This window comes from Nilaparvata lugens, chromosome 2, assembly GCF_014356525.2.
Source record: "Nilaparvata lugens isolate BPH chromosome 2, ASM1435652v1, whole genome shotgun sequence".
In the NCBI taxonomy this organism is placed as follows: Eukaryota; Metazoa; Arthropoda; class Insecta; order Hemiptera; family Delphacidae; genus Nilaparvata; species Nilaparvata lugens.
The window spans coordinates 39978976-39998662 of record NC_052505.1 but is presented as its reverse complement, the minus strand read 5'-3'; the positions used below and the strand labels follow the sequence as shown (position 1 = coordinate 39998662).

General features: G+C 32.3%; 1 protein-coding gene and 1 long non-coding RNA gene across 2 annotated transcripts in view; one reads left to right on the top strand and one right to left on the bottom strand.

The window, feature by feature from the left end:
- LOC111043533 (toll-like receptor 8) overlaps positions 1 to 19423 on the top strand; it is a 34672-nt gene extending 15249 nt beyond the window's left edge. The window contains exons 8-12 of the mRNA XM_039420073.1: positions 11103 to 12092; positions 14064 to 14268; positions 15620 to 15708; positions 16980 to 17158; positions 18158 to 19423. Of these exons, the coding sequence (XP_039276007.1) occupies positions 11103 to 12092; positions 14064 to 14268; positions 15620 to 15708; positions 16980 to 17158; positions 18158 to 18392 (1698 nt within the window). The 3' untranslated portion in view covers positions 18393 to 19423. The remainder of the gene's footprint in view (positions 1 to 11102; positions 12093 to 14063; positions 14269 to 15619; positions 15709 to 16979; positions 17159 to 18157) is intronic.
- LOC111043526 lies at positions 3707 to 5013 on the bottom strand. Its single transcript, XR_002605582.2, has 2 exons — positions 4940 to 5013; positions 3707 to 3896 (listed from the first exon to the last, which is right to left on the bottom strand). It is a non-coding gene; the product is annotated as an uncharacterized LOC111043526 (long non-coding RNA).
- Positions 19424 to 19687: the final 264 nt, after the last annotated feature.

Below are 19687 nucleotides of genomic sequence, written 5' to 3'. Positions count from 1 at the left end.
CGTCTTATACATTATTTTATACCGTACTATTACGGTATTATCATACATTTATTAGTATAAGGTACCGTACTTATGTCATCAAAAAATCTGAATGAATTTTTAATGAACATTTGTTTGCAGTTAGTACGGATTGTTGTCTTGATGGCAGTGATTCTGCTTGCTTTGAACTCCGTTGCTGATGCCACTGGACGGCCGCAACCTGACCCAACTTTCCCTGACCCAACTGACCCATCAGGATGAACTGTGGTAGATTTGCATGATCTCCACCATGAATAATCTATTATAAGAAGAGTGTTTCTCATCAATGTTTGATTCAATAAAATCGATTCTCTGAGTTTGCTTTATTAATTTCTCACTGCATTAGCCTATTTGCGAAATACCAGACACCAGTAATTTCGCTCTCAAGTGTAGGAAGCTCCCTACACACAGAGATTCCTCATGAATGAGAGAGTTGCAACGTATCACCAACAATGGAAAGAGCATGCCAGCTGATGTACACTGTGTTGTGCTAAAAGGACATAACTCCAAAAAGCTCCTTGTGTATCTTTTCAGATGCAACACGTTGCTTTTGAGAAGATGCAAAGAGCATTTATGTTGTTCATGGGAAAATACATTTTCAAAAATGTTCCATGTTTTTGAACGGGTAGTATTGTAGTCTGGAGGCCCTCCACCGATAAGCAAAGCTACAGGACTCTGACTGTAGACCTCGCACAGTTATAACCACAGCCTCCTCTGTCTCCATAATGCTCAGAGTAAATAATTCTGTCCTGTCCTCTCGTATCAGTGTGGAAAAGACTAATGGCTGTTTGAGTTGGTGTATGGACAATGCTAATCATCTGTTGTAAACAACAACAAACTACCATCATCAAAAGCTGATCGAGTTGAAAGCAGAGGAAGATCGGGAGAAAATACTATGTTACTTCGAGCTATCAATGCATTCATTAATAATCCACTCTACAGCTGATTTATGATGAATAACCCAGATTTTTACGGTAATAATGGAGTATGAAGGAAGTTCCTTTTCCTTTTTGAATGAGCTTTAGCGAGTTCTCACTTTGGCCTTATCGGCCAAAGTCGTTGTCCGTCTTTTTGTATGTTCCACAATAACTTTAGAAAGGATTATTGATCAATCAACCTCAAATTTTGAACACGTATTCTTCGAACCTTCTTACAGGTCATGTAATTTGGACAACAAAATTGACTCACTCCTTCGTTCTTTTTCAGGATATAAAAATAACATTGAAAGTGCATAAGAAAAAATGGAAATGGTTGTGATTTATCATTTAGTCAGCTGAAGAATTCATTGCATGCAATAATTACTAAAGTTTTTCCATTCATTCATAACATCGGTTGAGGCAATTTGGGAGCTATAACACAGACAGTCCTTTATGCGCTGACACATGATTTCAGCTGGTTAGTTTATAACATATATTTACAACTTTTACATCAACAAATCTGATAAGGATTGAGATATCAATGCGCGGATTTCGCCATTCATTTTCTCTTGGAACTCTGTATCGGAATCATATGTATCACATGACCACCTTCTCATTTAAAAAAGTGAATTTGAATTCATAGAAGGGTTTCATTTCAAATGGGATCTCCAATGGAACCTATACTGTCAAATTATTTTTGTAAATGAAATATTCAGCTGTTTTCATAATTTTCACCAACTCTGTATAATTAAAAGTTCGGATTTCAAAGATTATGTTCATGAGCGAGTTCTCCAACCAAGGATGTCAAAATCGTCGACTTGAATCTTAGATCTCAATTCGCTCGGTCAATAAATACATGAAGAGAAATGCAAAAGCGTCGACTTGAATCTTGGACCCCACTTCACTCTGAAATTTATTTGAACTATAGTCTGTATAATATAAGTTGGGATTTGGCTCTCCATTCGAAGAAATTACAGGGTTGCCAAATAGTGTAAAATTGTAACTATCACAAATTTCCAATTTAAAGTCAGAGTTGGATGACTTTGTGAAAATTAATCAGCTATCAACAACTTTCAAAACGTTTAATGCTTGGAGCAAGATTGTCATATTAGATGGTTTGCTTGGAGCAATTATATCAGATTAGCTCATTTACTTTAGATTGCATGAACGAATCCATCCAAAGCTCCCAACCGTGGATTCAAATAATTTGAACAAGTTTATAGTTAAGAAGAGATTTTAAGAGCAGTTATTATATATTTCCTTTCTTACGAAATTTGGGGCTAACAAAGTCCCGTCGTTACAATGTTGTCAGGTGTGGGGTAGTGTTATTAATACCTCCACCCGTTACAATGATGTCAGGTTTAGAGTTATTGGTTATAAATACCCCCTCCTATTACAGCTCTAAAATGACATCTTAATGAAGGCTGTAAGGCCCGCCGCAAAGTAGACCCACGCTAATTCACGAAAAGCAACCTACGCCGTGGGATATTTTGTAAACCATTGCTAGGCTTCTCTAGACATCTGTGTAATACATGCAATGAATTGCATTCATTTGTCAGCTGATTGATTATGAGTACTTCTATAGCAATGGTTTACAAAACATCCCAGGGCGTGGGTTGCTTTTCGTGGATTAGCGTGGGTCTACTTTGCGGCGGGCCCAAGTCCATATTTTTCGGCTGGAGTAGGTATCATCAGAAAAAGAGTGAAAAGTACTGTTTGCAGTGGAAAACACTCTTTTTCCACCATTATGCCAAACCTAACAATTGGAAAACCGTGTAACTCATGACTCCTTGAAGGTACAGACGTGAAAATGTTATCAATCTCTTCATATAATGATGTTTAGAAAGAGAAAATCTTTGATGGCAATCTCAAAAATGTTTGTCATCATGAAAAAACAAGATGGCGGCAAAAATATGTCGGCTTTCATGAAATCGTCTGTAAGTTCTATTAATGTTGAGGACATCGGATCAAAATAATGATACTACAATATTCGAAAGATTCACATCATTCCAACAACTTATACTATGGGAAATATAACTACAAAATCTTAATATCTGATTTTTTGGGGACGGAATTTTTTTTTAACCTTGTGAATGTCTTTACAATGATCAAACACTAATATTATTGAAACAGTGTTGTAGAAAATTTCTAAAGCTTTAAAATGACATCTAATGACATTAGATGTCGTCCATGTTCTATGGATAGTACGTTCATGGATGTACGTCCATGTTCTACGGCGGGGGCGTTATTGGAAAAAGAGAGAAAAGTACTGTTTGCAGCGGAAAACACACGTTTTTCACCATAATATGCCAAACCTAAAAAATTAGAAAACAGTGTAATATAACTAATTGAAGGACAGACTTGGAAATGTAATGAATCTTTTCGAAATGATATGTAGAAAGAGAATATGTATGGTAGCAATCTCAAAATATTTGTCATCATGGAAAATCCAAGATGGCGGCTATCATTAACAGACACTTTTTTGATCCGTCAATTATAGCCGCCATCTTGGATTTTTCTACGATGACAAATATTTTTAAGATTGCCATCATAGATATTCTCTAGAATTTCTTATATGACAAAATTCCAGTACCTCCCTCGTAATAGGTTATCAATTATTTTGGGTTTATCCTGTTGATTCTTTCCTAATCTCACAATTTGATTGTGCAAATGAATAAAATGAAATATGAGAGCTATTGCTAATAAATAAGGGGATTAATGAACACATATGGGTCTCTTTCGATGATGAAATTCTAAAATAACAATAAACATTTTCAAATTTCAAGAATACATTTAATCCAAATAAACAGGAGTCAGTCACTCATGAAGTGCTTAAAATCTTGGACCATTATCAGTGTGTCCTTCGTAGAAGGTTGTCGTTCTCGGTGGTACCTCGGCGACGACTTCCAATGTGATCACAATTATCATCATTATCGGTAGCAGTATTAGATTTCTTCCAAGCTGTAATAAATTGCCCAAGATATTAATAAATCTATCTCAATCGTTCTATTCATATCAGGAACGTAAGAAACTTGAAAATTCGGAATATTAATCTAAAAGTCTGATATGTAAAAAACTCATGAAGAAATTAGTATGTAGATTCATCTCTATCGTTCTATTTATATCAGAATGATTGGGAAGATTGGAGAGTCGAAATAAAAATTCAAATGCATTATAAATATCTAATCGTAATTGAAGAATGAAATTAGAGCGTAATCATTATGTATTACGTGCATTATTTTAGCCGAACATCATTTATTCAAATAATTCAATAGGAAAGATTTGAGTCTTCTTTTAAATAATTGAGTTCATGGCTTCATACTTCCTGTGGGCGTACACAATTTCTATCAGAATAATTAATTTATTCAACAAGTTAGTCGTTCATACAATCGCCTGGCAGTCAAATACTCCATCAACATTAACACTTCATAGACCATTCAACATTATTGCAGCCGCAAATAAATGTACATATAATGATTCTAATTCCATTATTCTTCACTAGTCTACTATAATGTGAAGATGCTCATTATGATTATACAATTATTAGTTTCTGACAATATGATATTTTTCATTACTTATCTTAATCAAATGGAACAAAGAGTAACTTGTATTAATTGAGAATAGAAATTAATCAAGAAGATTGAGAAGAGGGTCTGTTTCTGGAAGAGTCCTAATCGATTCAATGACTAGATTGAAGTTTCAATCGATAGTTTTCATAGATGTATATAATAGGAGGATGATAACCTATGTAACACCACTACCACTGAAGAATAAACTGCGGCAAGAATTCGAAGACGTTTCTTATCATGCACCTCATTAGCCCCTATTGAAGGCTGCATTTAGAAGAAAAAAAGTTTGTAACGCATCGGCAGGATAATCATTTAGAATTATTTACAAGTCAAATCTTCAGAATTTAGATGAGTCAACCTCCTTGAAGGAAACGAAAGTCTCGGAAAATTGTTCGAACTACAGTATATAGGTATGAATAATTTTATCCGGCTTACCATTCTAAGAGTGGAAATTTTGTAGATGCAGACAATGTAGTAAATGAACACTTTTTGCTATAACGATAATTGATAAAATTGGTACCTAACACTACTTTATATAGGCTGCTTAATTCAACAGCAGTTGATTAAACAAGTTTTAGTTATTGACGTAATTTTACGTCAAAATTTACGTAGACTATTGTTTGGTGAATGTCATCACAATCATTTCATCAAAAAAGAATTAGACCTAAATTAGAAAAAGGAATTATAGAATTGAATTGGAATGGGATGAAATTTATTTTTTATTTTTATTGATTGCAAGTTATAATGGAAAGAAATTTTTAAAAAATTAGAAAAAACCTTTTTTGCGCTTTTGATGGATACAACTAATAAAATATGCGTTAGAGGGAAATTTCATAGAACAAAATTTGTAGAGGAAGATTGAAAAAATATGTCCGTTCAAAAACGGTCAAGTATCTTGAACGGTTATTGAAATACAAGAAATACAAGCGATATAGTAAAACAATAAAAATTTTGGCGGCAATCTTTTTTTCGTGGTGTTTGCCTGTGACTTCGACTTATCATTATCACGATCCTTATTATGCGAGACCTAACGAAGAAGTTGAGACATCTTCCTCGGCTGTTACTCAAAAATGACCACAGAATGACATTTGCGCCCGGACTATTATAGGTGCGCTGCACGAATGCCTCCAAGGAATTGCACTTTTATTTATGACCAATCCGATTCATAAAAACAATGGAAAAAATGAATCTCATACATTGTGGATGAATCAATAATATATCTACTGTACCTGCATTCATAGAAATGAAAATGAATTTCATGGTTCAATTCTAGGTAGGCTCACAATGCATCTCGTGGGCTGGGAAGAATATACGAATTACTGAACAGAAACTCCACTCTCCACTGATCGAAGAAAACAAATAATGAATAGAATGATGTTGGGATAATATTCTAGATAAGCTATTGAGGTGATAAATAGGGGCTAGGGAATTTCCGAGAGGAGCAAAAAATCTTTACTTTCTGCATGGTGTTTCTCCTCAGACAAGGTACCTTGTACCTATCAAACCTAACCTCAAAACCTCAAGGCCATCCAGGTCAACCAAACCTAACCTCAATTATATATATATATATATATATATATATATTTTATATTTTTTATATTTATATATATACATTTTTTTTAAATTACCATAAATAAAAAACTGAAAATACAAGCCTGAACACTATATATTCATAATATTCTATTATTTCACACCTTATTTGATTATGAGCACATATTCAATCAATTTATTATTAACTCAATTGGATTAATTAATTTCCTGTACCTATACCAATTGAGTTAATAATAAATTGATTGATTATGTGTTCATAATCAAATAGGGTGTGAAATAATCGAATATTATGAATATATAGTGTTCAGGCTTGTATTTTCAGTTTTTTATTTATGGTAATTTGAAAAAAATGTTCTCAGTATAGATTGGATTTTCAATGTTCTTAAAAACAAGTGAAGACTAAATGGAAAATATAAAAATAATTGGGTTCCGCTCTTCGTTCTTCATTATCTTTCTGTGTAGCCCAGTTAATGAATACAAAAAACAATGTTTTTCGCAACAGAAAGCTGAATTTTTATAGGGTTTCAGTACATACCCTGGTAGCTGGAACCACATCGTCCTCATCGTTGTAGTGGTGAATTCATGGTGGTGAATTCATGGTAAAATCTATTGCAGTCTGAAGAGGAGAAACATTTCTACAAACTAACTATATATCGTGAATATTTTCAAAATTAGATTGGTTTAAGTAAAGCTGAAGGCATTTATACCGCAATTTTCCAATACTGTCCCTTCTCGATGTGGATTGTTAACTATGCGTATTTGAATAAGTAATATTTAGAGTGGAGGAAGCAGGTTGCTATTCGAATCTATTCATCAAATCTCCTTATTCTTGTAAATTATCATATCAATCGTATGACTACCTCTACTAGTGGCAAAGGTGGTCTTCCTAGAGTCCTGATTATACAGTACGTAATTTATATCATTTATTGATCCAAAGAAAATTGATTAATTGTTCAGATATCTGTAATAATATTGGGCCTATCAATTTTATGATTTATTCAATTTACTGGAATAGTAATTCAGTACCTATCAACATAAAACTGAATCGATGAATAGAAGAATCGAATTGCTTGTCCGTGAGGATCAATTTGCATCGAGTAACTCGAGCTGCCATCAAATGAATAGCCTATAAAAGCGATTCGATCATCAGCGCTACAAGCTGTCCAATAAAAGGAATACCAATAGCGGACCGGTTGTTGATAGCTTCAACTTGAACAGTGAAGGGCGTTTCGTAGAATGTTCCAACACAGTGCTTCATGGGATTTGACCGGCGCTTGGAAACAGCTGAGAACTCAGAGCTGAGTTTACTAGATAATGCAAGTGGAATGTCGTGGAGGGGGATAATAATCCGTGAAAAATAAAACGCTCTAACCTCAACAACAGTCCGGTCTAGCTACTCATCAAGGAAGTCGGTGGAACGTTGTATTCAGTAGGTAGTGATTATTATCTAAGTATATTCATGTAACTTTCAGAATTGCGGTAACTTTTATTATTCATCCGTGAGGATTATAATATTCTATGTCAACTGATCGAATTCTTATTAATTTAAGAAGGTGATTTAATTGTGTGGAAAATAGTTTCGTGCTTTGTAGTTGCTTCTTAACTACGCCTATATCTGTTTGGTGTAGATATAAGGAGTGGGAGTGAAAACCTTGTAGAAGAAGCGTGCTTTTCAAGGCATGCATTGCAACACACTATACTAGCACAACTCACTGCAACAATCTTATCAGCTAGGTCGAACTGAAGAGTACCAATCGACGTTATCTTCCGCTGCGTACAAACTGTAGAGGCCTGTTGTTATTTGGCAGTATTATTTTCCTCAAGTCAATAATGCGAGTTTGCTTGAGTTGGCAAGAAGAGTACAGTGAGAGCAGTTCTAGTCCGGTGACAGTGATATGCCAATTATCACCTGTTGATTCATTTTGATGTGCTCTTATGACTGTTTCCCAAGGAATGTGACGTATCCATTCATTAAGGTAAGCAATAGTCTATTATTATACATTCAAATATGGAAGTGTTTATCTCTTGTTTTCACGAGCCGGCTACCTATAGCCTAAAACCTGTATTCTACATCAATAATATAATTGCAGCCTCGCTTTCAACTGCTAATAGTTATGGTACCACATATTAAAAAAAATGCATCAGATAATTCATATGATTAGACTATGCTACTACATATTATGGGAATAATATAAGAATCAATAACGGTGTGATACGTATTATTATAATTATTATCCTATACCGGTAGAGACTACTTCTTGAAGATTACTAAAATTATTATAAAAAAATATATATAGGGCTATAGATAGCCCTATACATGACTTGAGAATAGATTCAATAATTAGGAATGAATTCTTAGAAATTCTATACTTACGGTACCTATGACATTCTTCTACCAATTTATACATAGAATCAATCAAGGAAGTCGATGGAACGTTGTATTAAGAAGTGATTATTATCAAAGTAAATTATCATCTAGTCATAATATTTTGAATTCTATGTTAGATTATTCATCCAAGAGGGGCTACTGAGTAGACAATATCATTGGTCAGACTGCAGACTGAGTTCAAAATTAAAAACTATAAACATGGTTTGAAAACAATCAGGAACCTGGTTCTCGAGTTCTGAAACAACAATAATACATTCAAACTGAAATTTTTGTTCTTATAGAAAGGTATTGGATATTTTATAATTTGGGTTGTGAGTCATAAGGCTAAATTAAATGTATCACGAAATGTTTTCTTGCGGCTAAATCTATGTTGTTACAATGATGAGCGTAATGAGGAAGTAAACCTATAAAAATATTAAATTTATATAGGCTATAACTATTATTTTTTCTAAAATCTTTTAATGGGATTGAAATTTAATAAAAATATTACAGAGAAATCTGAGAAGGCTATTTAATAACTCCAGACAGTTAATATTTCACTGTCAACGAAAATGTACCTTTTGCTGATAATTCATTTTGGTGTCATTGAGCTAGCAGCCAATAGATAGAGAATAAACAGATCATTAGTTTCGTCGTAAACTCTCATAAAGTTAAACATTGAAGAATGAGGCTATTATCTTGAAACTTGACAATATTTGGCTACACTTCACTTGAAATTCATAACATTATGAGCTTTTATTTTCAACAAGTGAGTCTGAAAGTCTTTATTCACACTTAGTTATTTACTGCACCACTGTATGCACCTATAGATTGTATCTAGTAGTATATCATCATTATAATATAAAATCTTTATCTATTCTTACTGAATTATATTTCAATAGAATTGATTGAAAGGAGGATGAATTTCTCACACTCATATTAGGATGCTCAGCATTTATTGAAGTCTGTGACTTTTATAATAGGCTCATAGGTATAACTTTACCCCATTACCCATAATTCACGTGACCCCAGTGATCTTCAACATGATAGATAATGGAAATAAGTTGAAAAGTTTTGGAACAATATAAACAGTTAGTTACCATACTATGTGTAGGCCCATACCTAATAAGTTATCATCGAATCTCCCAATTTGCTCTTTAGTAGCGTGTCAAATTGATTAGGTGTATTTACAGTATTATATGTGTAAATTTCCCCGTTGAATGGATGACTTAAGGGTTATCCACAATATTACAATAATTATGTTTATAATCCTTAAACTATTAGGGAATGAATGAGTGAATCACCCACATTTTGAGTTCAAAAATAGTACTTTGATATCCAGTGAATAATGTGTGATTCATCCATCCGTGATAGAATGGATGAATCAGGGTAGTCTTTATTGATTTGAAATTTTCTAACCACAGTGAGAGGTGACGTGGAGTTTCATAAAACATTTTTATTCAGGTTGGAATCTGAAAGATTTCTTTTGTGATACAGAGAAGGCTACTATTCCTCTTCTTATTTTACATGAATATTATCAAAAATGCATATTCTCAGTAGCAAATACAAACAATTTTCACTCTCTTCTTCCCCTTATAAACTCACCAATAACATTGTCCGCGTCGATTAGCTTTTTGGCAAACACTAGCAGCTACACTCTACACTGCATTTTCAGGCCAACTACATATTACGTGCTTGAACCCAGGGGTGCCCGTGTAACCATCCCCCTGAAGCTCGATGACGCACTTACCTCTAAATATCCCAAATTTGGTACCAGCACGCCACAAAATAAGGTACCCTCGCAAAAAAGAAACTATACAGCAATATTCTCAATAAACATTCAGCAATATGTCTTGAAACGACTAGACGCATTCTCAGCCTTCATCGACTTATCGAGCGTCCTCAAAAATCAACAAAACCAACACTATCAGCATCAAATTATCCTAACCACTGATACTAAGCCTCCGAATTTGATCTGCTAGCGTTGACTGTGTAATAACAACTGTCTGGTCATTTTATTGCCAGAAAGATTTCTTCTCGTTCATTGATAACTATAATTTCCCGATTTTCAAAGAGCGGAGGTATCTATATATTTAATGCACAGGTTTGTGAAAGAGGACTTTTATTATAGATGGAAAAAATGACATCCAGCCTGGCTTCCAAGTGGACTTATTGTGTTCATTTTTAAATACCTTGGATATAGTTTTATATTATACAGTCTGATATTATTATCATACGCGTGCCGATATTACGTTACGCGTATCCTCTCTCAGGACGGATTTTGTGGAAAGCAGAGATGCAAACACGTAGACCGTACTCAGTCAGATAAACTTTTGTCCAGTATTGATTGTTGACTTTCCAATTGTTGACTGTCCTGATGTAGAAGAGCTATTCTTGATATGATATTTCAATACCAAGAAAAATGAAACTCATTTCTAGAATAATTTTCTCGTTATCAGTCGAGATATCCTCCATATCCATATCAGATATATACTACAAGATAGCAGTCGATATGTAATATATAGATAGGATAATTTTTCTATTTTGAGTGCAACTTAATCCATTAATAAAATAAATTTCTATCATTCTATTTATATCAATTGTAAAAGACTGAGGATTTCTATAAATTTTATCAACATTCCTAAGAGAATTAACAGATGCTTCTTTTACATTTTTCAGGATCACACCAAAATGTATATGGAAGCGTTGGTATTAGTGTTGGCATTTGCAGCAGTGGAGTGTGCGTTCTTGAACGGCGTCTGCGATATCTGCACTTGTTCTCGGCAGAAATTTACCGACAATCACGAGAACATTTTTGTCAACTGTACGCGAAGACCAAGACTAGCTAAAATGATGCTCGAAATTAGCGACACCCCTAACAATAGTTACGATCTAAAAGTTTCAATGCAGCATATGAACCTATCTTCTCTTCAGCCTACCGATAGGTTTGAAAGACTCAACGTCTCCGAGTTATACTTGGATTTCAATTATTTGAAAGTAATCCCATCGTACTCATTCAGTCAGTATCAAAATTTGACAGCTCTAAGTTTGTCTCACAATGATATCGAAAGTATATCTGAAGAAGCGTTCATTGGACTGAAAAGTCTGAAAGTTTTGAACTTATCACATAACGCTTTACAAACTTTTGACATACGCTACTTGCAAAGTACGACGTCTCTATTTAAACTAGATCTCAGCTACAACAATATATTCATGATTTCTTCCAATGATTCGTTGAAACTGGGATCTCTTGTACACTTGGATGTGAGTGCTAATAAGATTTCAGAGTTTCCATCATCAGCATTCAAGTCTATTGCATTTTTGACTCATTTGAACTTCTCCAGAAATGCTTTGAAAACATTATCACCAAGTGCATTGGTGGAACAGAAATTGCTCATCAATGTGGACTTGTCACACAACCAGCTCAAAGATTTGAAGCCGGATGCATTCGGTGAAGATAATGTGATTTCTGATTTGAGCTTACAACATAATTTGCTTTCTAACGTCAGCTTTATTTCAAAACTGCAGCGTTTATCATCCATCGATCTGAGTTTCAACTCTCTTGTGGAGTTCAGGCTGAATGACAATAGTAGTGTCAGATATCTTCATATTGGGAATAACAGCCTGACAAGCATAGAATCTATCATCAAACGTCTGCCGATTGTTGAGGTGAGTGGCTAGTTCTATGTTTCTTCTAATTCTAAAATATTAATTCCTAGTTTCAAAGTTTATGATGTGATCTGGTATCTGGTATTGAACCTCTCCATTTCAATAGTAAAAATATCACAACAAATGAGATTTAAATCAAGTGTTAGTCCATGTATGCTTATATGATGACCCTAATGTAACATGAGAGACAAATTCTATGATACTATTCTATACTTAATGGCCAATGCTATTCAATTTATGCTACAAAGTGATCATCCTTAATCATATAAATTATAACTTTCTTATGAATTCTCATGCCATGTGAATTTCCAAATTTGGTTGACAAATTCTATGATACTATTCTATACTTAATGGCCAATGCTATTCAATTTATGCTACAAAGTGATCATCCTTAATCATATAAATTATTATAACTTTCTTATGAATTCTCATGCCATGTGAATTTCCAAATTTGGTTGTCAATTATTTGTCCGATGAATAAGAAGGATTAATCATTTTAAAATTTAAAAACTTGAGAATTTAGAATTTTTCTTGAAAAGAGACTCTTGTTTTATAATATCTATCATTATATTTGTAAACATACTCTCGTTTTATAATTCCTTTATAAATAAACATACGGCAGTATATGATGTATAGAAATTTCAAAACTTGGTCGTTACATTCCAGAGAGAATGATCGAGAAAATTGTATTGTCAATGTATTGAGGAATATTTTGCAAAAATTTGCATTTAATGCATAAAAATGTTGACAAAATTATTCTACAGTGACACACTAGTCCGCGCTACTGCGAATAGGAAGAATTTTGGGAGGTCCCGACTTCCTGAATCAGTTCCATGACATATTATGTGGAACGGTTCTTCACAATAAGAGAATTATAAAATTGAGGAAAACTATACATAAATAAGATGATCATATCCTGTGCTTTCCGTCACAGTTTTGTAAACTGCTGATTATTATAATCTTTCATTAGATAGGTTAGTGAGAATTTATAATCAAGGAAAACACTTGCATGATTCTTTTGTAGTCCTGTTGATAGTTTTACAAGGGAAATACCATGATCAATACAAATTGCAAGCTAAATATTGGCCTAAACCCAACTCAACAACATATCTACAATATTTGAAGAATGTAAATTTTGAATGAAAAATACTCTTCAGTCGAATCTTCACATAAATCGATGTCACCGATCATGAATTTCATAATTTTCCATGCCATATTCAAAAAGTACAACATGATGAAAATTCAAAATGAACATAAATTTGAAGATGGACCCTGATTTTAATAGAGGTATTATACTCATGAATCAGCAACCTTTTAAAATAAATCAGGATTCTAGAATTGGGAGCAGATTTCTAATTGAATTTATTTGTCATCATAAAGCAATTATTGAATGGAGGTTTAGATTGGTTGAGGCCAGAGCCCGAATTGGGCTGTAGCGCCTTTGAAGAGAGAGAGAGAGATGAAGCAATTATACAAAAATTACATTCTATTCCTATCAATATGATTTATAAGATACGGTACCGATGGAGAGACACACGTGGAAGAAAGATGAATAAACATCAATCAATGCTTGAAAATCTTAAAAGCACATCAGCATGCTTTGATGAAATTATAATATTGTTTGGATGGAGTTTTCAGCATGATAGGTTTGGTTGATTTTTTTTATTTGTAAAAATAGTACAGAACATTAAAACCAGTGAATCATGGAATGAACATTTTCCTTCATACATTGGAAAATACTAATTGTTATTATTTCTACAATACACTGAACTTTTTAATAGGCTACACGATACTCCTCCTGCTCTATATAGGTAGCAGATATTTGAGTTTGCTTATAATAATTATTATTGTTCCTCTAGACCAAAACTGTTTTATTTCATCAATTCAGTACCTACCGTACAGAAAATAATTATCCTTTTATTATAGTTTTATCTGCAAACGACTAGTTTCAAGTGTTTTTATTATTTCTAGAAAATTGATGCATCTTGGAATCAAATTAATAAATTGCCAAAATCAAGCGGATTCTCTTTGAAAGAGCTTGTTATTGATGACTCAGCTATAATAGCTCTGCAGCCTCGGCCTCCCGGTATTGGCTCATTACAATTTCTATCACTTTCGAATTTGAAACACCTTGTGAGACTCCCGCCCAACTCGTTTGACGGTCTATTCAACACCAGTGAGTAGATTACTTTGGATAAGGTTATTTTACACATTTTTTTCACATCTTATTATTTTTTTCACATTCTATATTATAGATAATAATCGGAAAATATTCATTTTGATTATTCTAGTATCCATACAACAAGCATTATTTCTTATATTGATCAAAAAACTAAATTCCTACATCAAAAATAGTACAGTACATCGTATGAAAATAACGATATGTTTTTTCAACAAAACTATGAATTTACTTTATTGTTATGAAACACAGTGTTGAAATTAATGTTAAACACATATGGATATTATTGGAAACTTTCCAAATATAATTGCATGAAATACAATGCAGACTATGAGAGCGAAGGTTTTGTTTTAAGCGTGAATGAGAGACTATAGATAATAATATTAATATTATAGTCATAATAATACGTAATTTTGTGCTAATGAATGATAAATAATGTTAATTGTAAACCAATATTCCATGATTACAAAGTGCATCTAGATACCGTAATATTATCAACAGTAAAGTGGATAAAACTTTGGAAACATTTTCCCATTGTTTTTCTGATTGATCTTTAAAATTAATTTGAAGAAGTTATCACAATAACGATAATATATTATAAGTTCGAATAATATCTTTGAAATGGACTACATCACAAATACCAAGTTTCTCTATTTCAACATTTAAGAAGCACAAGCATTTTACACAAGAAACGTTTTATTAAAATATATCATAGTTATATTCAATTTACAAAAAAATACTCAAGGTAACTCTATCACATTGAGAAAATTGAACAATCTATTCTAAGCTGTTCATTCCACATAGGCTATAGCTGGTTTTAAACATAAATTTGGAAAATATATGTGCATTTCATTGATCTTTTTGATAGAATAACCAATCTATGATTATGGCTATTGACAAATTTAGGTATGTTATTCAATTAAGTCATAGCTTGTTGAAACAACTGTTATTATCCTTTATTTGTTATAATATAAATGGATATTCTCTGCTAGTACCTTTCGAAACAACATTAGAAATGTTGCATTCGATATATTATTTTTTGAAATAAAAAAATACTGTATATAATATTATGATATTATATACAATAATATTATTGTTGAAATTTATGTATTATCATGCATTGAAAAATCTAGTATAGTAGTATAAATATTGATAATATAAATTAATAAAACTCAGATAATATTGTATAGATTTCAATGTTCGATTCCAATATTACAAACAAAAATGTTTGTAGGCTAATACCAACCATATGCTCCTCATTGGCAAGGAAAAGATACAGTCCATTATTGCTTGATCTGAGTTACTTCGAGAACGATTTTGATCAAGTCCGAAAGTTTACATTTTTCAGGTAATGGAACTTGTAATTCTCTTAAGATTACGAATAGTGGATTGAAGACGATTGAAATGTCAGCTCTGAACAACTTGAACCTCTGTGAGGTAGGTATCGGTATTAATAATATTCACTTTATTTGCGGACTTTTTGATTTTTGATGATCCAACACAAACTAGCAGCCTACAACCACATGCTATACACATTAATGAATATCCCAAAGACAACCACAGATTACAATACTGAACTGCACACAAAAAAATGTATTGCACAACAAAATGGATACAAACCCTCAATGATTGATAAACTACTACATGAAATAAAAAACAACAAAGACAGATACAATACTGACAATCATATAGAATTCATCACTCTCACATACCACAACAATAGAACTTACAAAATAGCAGCATCATTCAAGAAAATGAAATACAAGGTTGCATAAAGAACCACAAATTCACTCAAGAAGCTCTTGTCCCCACACAACACCCCTCAGCATCAACACAATAGGAATTTATAAACTAAATTGTACAGATTGCAGTAAACTCTACATAGGAAATACAGCCAGAAATTTCAACATGAGATCCAAAGAACACACAAGAGCCATTACCCACCCTTTCTCCCATTTCACCTTTGCAGAACACAATCATCACCTCCACTGACCTCACACACCCTGACATAGACAATAACCTTGAAATGCTCCACTATTCCCACAAAAACAGAAAATTAGATATACTGGAACAGTTTGAGATATACAAGTACAACAAACAACAGCCAAACAATATTCTAAATGACCAAATCAACTTTTCCTCCCACACACTGTTTGACAAACACATTTAAATCCTCCTCCATCAACCGCTAAAACTCCCCTCCACCATCACTCTGACCAAATACTGCCCCTCATAACCTTAAATACTTTTTTTCACTATAAAGTTATAGAAGAATACAATAGTAATTTATGATATATTTCCGTGCATTATGCATAATTTTTCTTTCATCTCTTTCTTTTATAAAAACGACCTATGAAGTAATTATACCTACTGTTGGCCTTGATGATCGGTCCTTATTGTAATATGTATAATGTATTCATAAAATTGAATATTATTATGCCATTCCAAAGAAATTCATAAAATATTATGGTTTATTCCAGTAGGCCTAGTGGATCTTTATTCTAATTTCACTAAATGATTCAATCGTTATATTGGAAAAATAAACCTAATAACATTCAGTATAATTATGTATATTGGTTTTATATTCTTCGGGTAATCACTACGAATTTTCACAATTCATAGATGTTCAATGATATGGAGAACATTTTTCAAAAAACATTTTTTATGGAAAATACCTTTAAAAATAAAGTATGTTTTCACTTTTTCAGCTTGATCTGAGTGGTAATCAACTTACAACACTGCCAGAGCATGCTGTTGATTGGGATAGAATGCGCAAAATTAATTTGCAAAAGAACCCTTGGCACTGCAATTGTGAAATGCAGAAACTGCTGAATAGGGTAGTTACAATACTATACCATACAGAACAAGAGATGTTGGAAGAATTGAGGTAATTCAATTATTAGAAACTTATCATTTCATAAATTCCTATAGTTCAAAGTAATAATAAATAATAAATGTTCATTTCCCAAAAAATACAATTAAAAGTCTAGAGGGAATCAAATTAAATTCAATTCAATCAAACGTAAAATGAATTATTCAAATTTTCTGAAAACAAGTTGAGTTGTACAGTACCTACTAACAATCTATAATTATAATTATTTTAAAACGAACTAGAAATTGTAGAAATAATCTATTATCACTTGCTCTTGCACATTTCTTCTTTTAAACAAGAGTATTGTTAGATTTCAGTTGTTCATGGTACAGATATTGTCAAGATAAAGCTTTGATGAAAATATATTTTGTTATTCTATGCTTATATTCCATACAGTCTATTCATTCTGCGAGGGTCATTTTTCTCAACCTCCGATCGGCCATAGATAAAATACTATAGATAATGTAGTTCTATAAAAGAAAATTTTACAAATTATTCATAAACTTTTCCATTGATATAATTAACAATTTTTGAATCTTAAGACATACATTATTGCATAGAATTCATCTGTATTCCTCTACTTTGGTCGATGTTGTTCGATATGATAATTGAAATCAACCAATCAATTCATTGAAATGTTTTAAATTATTTCAATCTAAAATACTCTATGACTTTTTAATAATTGAAAGATACTATCGAATACAGTAGACTATACAAATTGAAAAATACATGAATAATTCAAATAATTTGTCAAGAAAAAAATTAAATTACCTTGAAAATTGCATTTTTTTGGTTGAACCAGATAATTTGATATTCTACTAAACATATAATTGGCTTTCATCTATTGACAACTTCATGATAAAATTATTCAACTCAAGATAATTTATAAATATTTCAAAAGGTCAAGGTAATGTTCAACGATTATACTTCCATGACAGACCAAATCTATCATGAGTTAAATAAACTGTACGGTATTCAACTTTCATAATTTTTGAAAACGTTTCTCATTTTCAGGTGTGCATCACCAATATATCTAGCGGGGACCCGCCTGGTCCACTGGTATAACCGTTCTGAAGCATCTCTTTGTGTCGAGGCTGATCCACATCAGGTGACGTTGATATCCAGCAGATCAATGATTGTCATCGACTTGTTTCTTGGTATCATTGTAGTTACCCTTGTTTTCACTGGCTTCTATTTGCAAAGACGAGGAATCAGGCAAAGGCGAAGCAAAAGAAATAGGAGGTTTTGAAAAATCTGACCTGTTAAAAATCAGCAGCATAATGTTACATAGAATACCTTTACTGAATGAGTTATGCCAAATAATAAAGTGTGTAGATAATTTCCTGAATGATGATGAATAAATAATTCATCTTCAACATCAATTTTGTTCTACATTCATTGTACAGCTTTGGAAATTATATGACCACTTTGAAAAATTACGCCTCTCAATCTTATTCCATTGTTTATATTATGGAATTCGTATACTAAATAAAATCATGCAAATGTTGAGAATTATATCAATGATTCAAGAGATTTAAGACTTGATGAAAATTATAGTTATACTGTGATAATACCATTTCTAAACATACAGTCATTAGTTTTAGGTGAAATTCGATCAAAAGAACTTGTTTTATAATAATTTATTATGATAATATTGATTTATTATTTTTGCATAGGTAAGTTGGGCCTACTGTAGGCTACTCAATAGCTTACCTTATTTAAATTTTGATTATATCTTGAACTAGAGCTCAATAGTAAATAGTTCATGAACCACATACAGTATATTAAACAATAATTATTTGGGTTTTGTTGGAACAAAATTCAAGATTGATAGAAAAATCATTGCTCACTTTTTCATTACCGTATTGTAGAAAAATATTTCCCATTGGAATATTCATTGAAATTGGAATGTTTATATAATGTATATATACAATGTAGTTTGATTTTCATATTAATTATTATGTTTGGAAAACATAAAAATGAAATAATATAAATATAAGGTTTTAGAATACCAAATATTGTAATAGGCCTACTCTAACATTAGGCCTACTGTGAGATTGTTTTTTTTTTGTACATTTCACACATAGGCTACCGTACTAGACGCGTAGTTGAGGAGTGAGAAGAAGAGTTATTTATTATGAGTTAATTTATTAATTTATCTTAGAAGTTACCCAATAGGCTAATATTCAAGATTGCTTATTGTAATATTTGAAATTGTATGAGAAGTAGAATTTTTGTAATTTCTATTGTTGTTCATTTCATTAAAGATGAGAAAATGATTATTGAGGCTCATTGTTTGATGATTCCTTGAATTCATCCTTATTGTAGTACGGTAACAAGCAATTCTAGGGTACCAATTCTTGAGTGGGTACCGTATGTTTGAAACTTAATTTTCGTCTTGAGTAGACTAGTCCACTTGTCTGAATAGACAATATCTTGGTAGGTTAATCTGTGACTGTTCTGAGCTCTAATTCCTCATTCCTTTATAGTTTACTCTATGCATTGCTGTGCACATAAATCATAATTTCAATTATTACAAGAAAG